Raw genomic sequence first — 4,334 nt, 5'->3', positions numbered from 1 at the left:
CCTATTCTACACAATGAGAAAACCATGAGCAGGTGACTAATCACAAATAATAATGAAAAAAAAATGTGCTCATGGAACTCATATCCTCGTTATCACACACAATTGAATCAACACTCAGGGTAAAATATCAACCTGAGATGCCAATTTCGTTATACAGAAAAAAAAAAGTTTCAAATGGGAAGTATTTTTCAAGTTTCTTCATGAAATGCAAGAAGCATGCCCATTACAAACCTAAAAAGATGCGGGAGTTCCCTTCACCTCTCATCATTACTCATGCAGTTGTTTGAACTACAGCGTATACACGCTTGTTATAAACTACAAAATAGCATTTAAACTATAAAACAGAATTTGATGAATGAAACTAAAATATATATGACTACTGGCAAACATGGACCTGACGAATGAAAAAAGAGACGGATGAACAATGAAACCCAATGATAGTTTCAATGGAAGCCACCTGTGAATCTGAATCCCAAACAAAGTGCATCTACCTGTTCATGTTCGCAAAGTTTAGACATGCTTCTATGGTCATCTGATTCGTCCTGGCTCTTTCTTTTATTCCTAATTAGTGTATACAATTTCTAGTCTGTCCTCCATGACCTAAACAAATAATACATAATTAGCTTTTGGCTGTAGGTATGATAGCCTGCTTAATTAATATTTGTCTGCGATACATCCAATGGTATGTCCTGAAAGAAGAGCAGAACGACTGTCAGTTAGCGCATTGTTGTTGTTACTCTGCAATTACCTGGTTGGTATCCAAAATAAAAAACAGGAATTCAGTGGTTCAAAAACTTAACCTCTTCAATTATTCAGAGTTAGAGGATCCTTTTCTAACTGGAATTGAATCACTTCATAGTTCGTAGCACAAAGCTTGTTGTTGCAAGGTTAGTCACTTTGTTTAATACATAGATATTCTAGCAAACACCAGCCGTGCACCACCCAACAACCAGTCTACATATATTATTTTTTGAAACAAAGGGGGAGGCTCTTGGGACCATAGGGAGGAGTACCTTCGGAGCGGCAGGTTCAAAACGCTCGCCATGCTTTTGCGGATAGATATTCAATTCAAACATGGCGGCTGCAGCTGTGCCTGGGAGTGAACGTCAGGTTCATCAAATCGTCAGCACAGCACCACATAGATCAACACATTAAAATGTCGAATCATGCCGTCTTGGTGTTCAGTCATCCTTGAGAGCAGCACGCACGCACCACGTGGCCCCGCCGGCCGGAGGTTGCCGCCGTCGCCTGCCATCGTCGCTGCTATCGCAGCTCAACGCGGGCCACGCCATCGTGGGTAGAGAGCAACAACAGTCGCAGGTACATCTCCGGCAGCGTCGCTCCACCCCCGCCCCTGCCGGCCTCGCTGGAGAAATCCATCGCCGTGGCGGTCCAGATCGAAGACTCCTGCTCTGGGTTGTTTCGGTGGCCCGCAGTTTCTTTTTTTTCTGTCCGTGATTGTAGGGGTCGAGGACGTGGGGCGTGGAGTTTGTTATTTTTCTCGGCAGTGGAGTGCAGTCAGTCAACTTAAATTATTAAGTGCACATAAAAAACATGTTAAGTTAAGTCTAGCCATTAGATTGAGTTTAGTAGATCTAATCGTGCGGTGCTAACGTGTCCGTGTATGTTTGTGGTGTGCGTTTAGAAAAGATCATGTTTGATCTTTTATATGTAGTATAGATATAGATATAGATGGAATCGGGATCGGGGCGTCGTCGCTTCAGACGCTCGCCGCCGCCGGATGGGGATCGCTTCCGGCGCCAGCGCGGTCACGGCGGAGGCACTGACCTCATCAGTGATCTCCCCGACGAGATGCTTCTCCTAGTCCTCGCCGGCCTAAGCTGCATCCGCACCACCGTACGTACCGACCTCCTCTCGCGCCGGTGGCGCGGCCTCTGGACCAGTCTCGCTCACACGGGTCTGGTCTTTCATGATGTCGCCCCCACCACAGTCAAGGCTGCGCTCGCCCGCTTCGCCGCCTCACCGCCAGCGTCGGTGTCCACCGTCGACATCCGCCTTCCAAGCCCCTGCGACTGCCCCAAACAAGTTAACGCCTTGCTACGTGACGCCATGGTGTTCTCACCGACGGAGCTGGTTGTCATCCTCCTGGAGTCGTTTACGGAATGCCCTTTCATGGACATTGAGCTGCCTTGCTTCCGAGGCACCACCTCAATCGAGCTGGACGCCGCGTTCATGCGCATCAAGCCGACGCCCATGGCCGAATTCACCGCGCTCGAGAGGCTGTCCCTCAAGGGAAATATCGACAACCTTGGCGCCGTGCTTGACCGCTGCCCATGCCTACGCGTGCTCGCAGTCGCCTTCCGCCTTGTGGATTCTGCCTTGGTCGAATCAGCACTCGCCTGGATCCAGGTGATGAGGCACCGTCTCACGGTGTCTCTCCTCGACATCAGCATACCTCGGAAAGACATTATCAATGCGGCTGGTTTCGCCTCCCTCGTCCATGCCGCGGCGAGGATCTCACCGCAGGAGTTCATCTTCTCCAACTATAACCAACACATCAATGGCGTCAGGAACATAATCAATGCACACCTGCCATGGTTCCACCGTGCCACATCGGTCGTGCTAAGCCTGCACAACATATGCTTTACGCGGCTGCCGGAACAAAACTTCTCTACACTCGAGATGTTGTCCCTCTCTGCCTGCAGCATCATCAACCTTCCAACATTGATTACCCGCTGCCCGCGCCTGCGCGTGCTCAAGGTGATTGCTGGTAAGTCTACACGCAACATCACAATCCGCTCAACGTCTTTGCAGGAGCTTGATGTCCGGGCATTCATGGAATGCTCGAGCATCGATATAGTGACTCCGGTGCTTAAGCAATTGAAGCTTGGTGTACGGGCCAACACGGAACTCAGCATGTCCATCTCGACGCCAATGGTGGAGAATATCTCCTTCCAGCGGAGCGAGGCGTTTTGGCTCACATGAGCATCTGCACCTACGCTGAATAAAAAAATCAAAACAAATACTAGAAAAATTCAAAAAAATCCAAATGTTTTTGGCATGGTAGATAATTTGGTGCGTGATGCCCGGTCCAAAATCGTTTGGACATTTGAGTAGCTCTCGGCAAAAAAGATAAATTTGGGTCTGTTAAATAGTGTACTGTTCGTATACTGTTTTGATCCAGTTTGTCTTTTTAATGAGAGCTACTCAAATGTCCAAATACTTTGAAATTTGGAGCGCACCTCACGCATCAAATTATCTACCATGCACAAAAAATTGGATTTTTTTTAAATTTTTGTGAATTTTTTATGAATTATTTCTTGACCGGGTGCAGATGAGCCCAGGCTCAAAATTGGATATTCGCTTCCAGCGCTATTACACAGGGTTCCCTCTTGTATTTGATTGCTCGTTACCTGAAGGCATAAGGCTGGAGACGTTACCCACTAACAACGGGAAAGAGATATTGTCACATCTACCTCCTGTTTATGTCCTGATTTTGCACATGTCTGCCTTTGTAGGTTCAATATCTTTTGTTAATCAATCTTATGATTTTACACACTGAAATGCAACTAAAGTGGTTTTTTATGATATCATATCAAATTGCTTTTCAGGGTCATATAGGTGCACAGCTAGACTTTACACAAGAGATGGATAAACTTCTATTTATTAACTTCTCTGTGTTGGAACTACATCTCACATCAATGGAGCATGTTTTGGGAGGACTCGTGTCACGCCTCCTCAAGATGCATCACGTTCAACCCGCTACACAAAGGCTTAACGTCAACCTATATTATTACTACGTGGCAATTCTTCACGCTAGCTCTTTGTATGTCTTACATGCGTAGTCTACTTTGTTCACTGCAATTTCTCAAGGCGGTCTTGAGAGAAGGCCCCAATTTTAGTCCCTCCGTTTTTATTTACTTTGCATATATATATATATATATATATATATATATATATATATATATATATATATATATATATATATATATATATATATATATATATATAAGTTTTGTGTCGGGTCAAACTTTCTTAACTTTGATCAAGTTTATACCAAAAAAAGTTAACGTCCACATATACCAAGTCAATACCATTAGAATGATCATTATCTATATTTTCATACCCATATAAACTTTTTATTGTCAAGGTTTAAGTTGTTTTTGATAAACTTGGTCAAACTTTATAAAATTTGACTTCGGTCACAAACTATTATGCGGAGTAAATAAAAAAGAAGGGAGTGTAGCATAAGAAGACGCGTTGTAACACTTTTTTCATTTGTTCCAGGAGAGAAAAGCATGCGGAAATTGTCCTTGTGACGAACCTAAGAACCGGATAATCCAAAGTGTCTCAATGCCTCATGTTAAATAAGT

The 4,334-nt window shown here is 44.6% G+C and overlaps 1 protein-coding gene across 1 annotated transcript; it reads left to right on the top strand.

Moving 5' to 3' along the window:
• The first annotated feature begins 1,692 nt into the window (after positions 1-1,692).
• On the top strand, positions 1,693-2,946 carry LOC141022072 (uncharacterized). The gene has a single exon (XM_073497954.1). It carries the CDS (start codon positions 1,693-1,695, stop codon positions 2,944-2,946), a length of 1,254 nt encoding a protein of 417 aa, XP_073354055.1.
• The last annotated feature ends 1,388 nt before the right edge of the window (positions 2,947-4,334 follow it).

The sequence above is a fragment of the Aegilops tauschii genome, chromosome 4, assembly GCF_002575655.3.
Source record: "Aegilops tauschii subsp. strangulata cultivar AL8/78 chromosome 4, Aet v6.0, whole genome shotgun sequence".
Lineage (NCBI taxonomy): Eukaryota > Viridiplantae > Streptophyta > Magnoliopsida > Poales > Poaceae > Aegilops > Aegilops tauschii.
Note: the sequence above shows the minus strand (reverse complement) of the source record. Positions and strands in the feature narration are given on the sequence as shown.

Coding starts and splice junctions, on each gene's coding strand:
- LOC141022072 (XM_073497954.1), top strand. CDS start 1,693: ATGGAATCGGGATCGGGGCGTCGTCGCTTCAGACGCTCGCCGCCGCCG.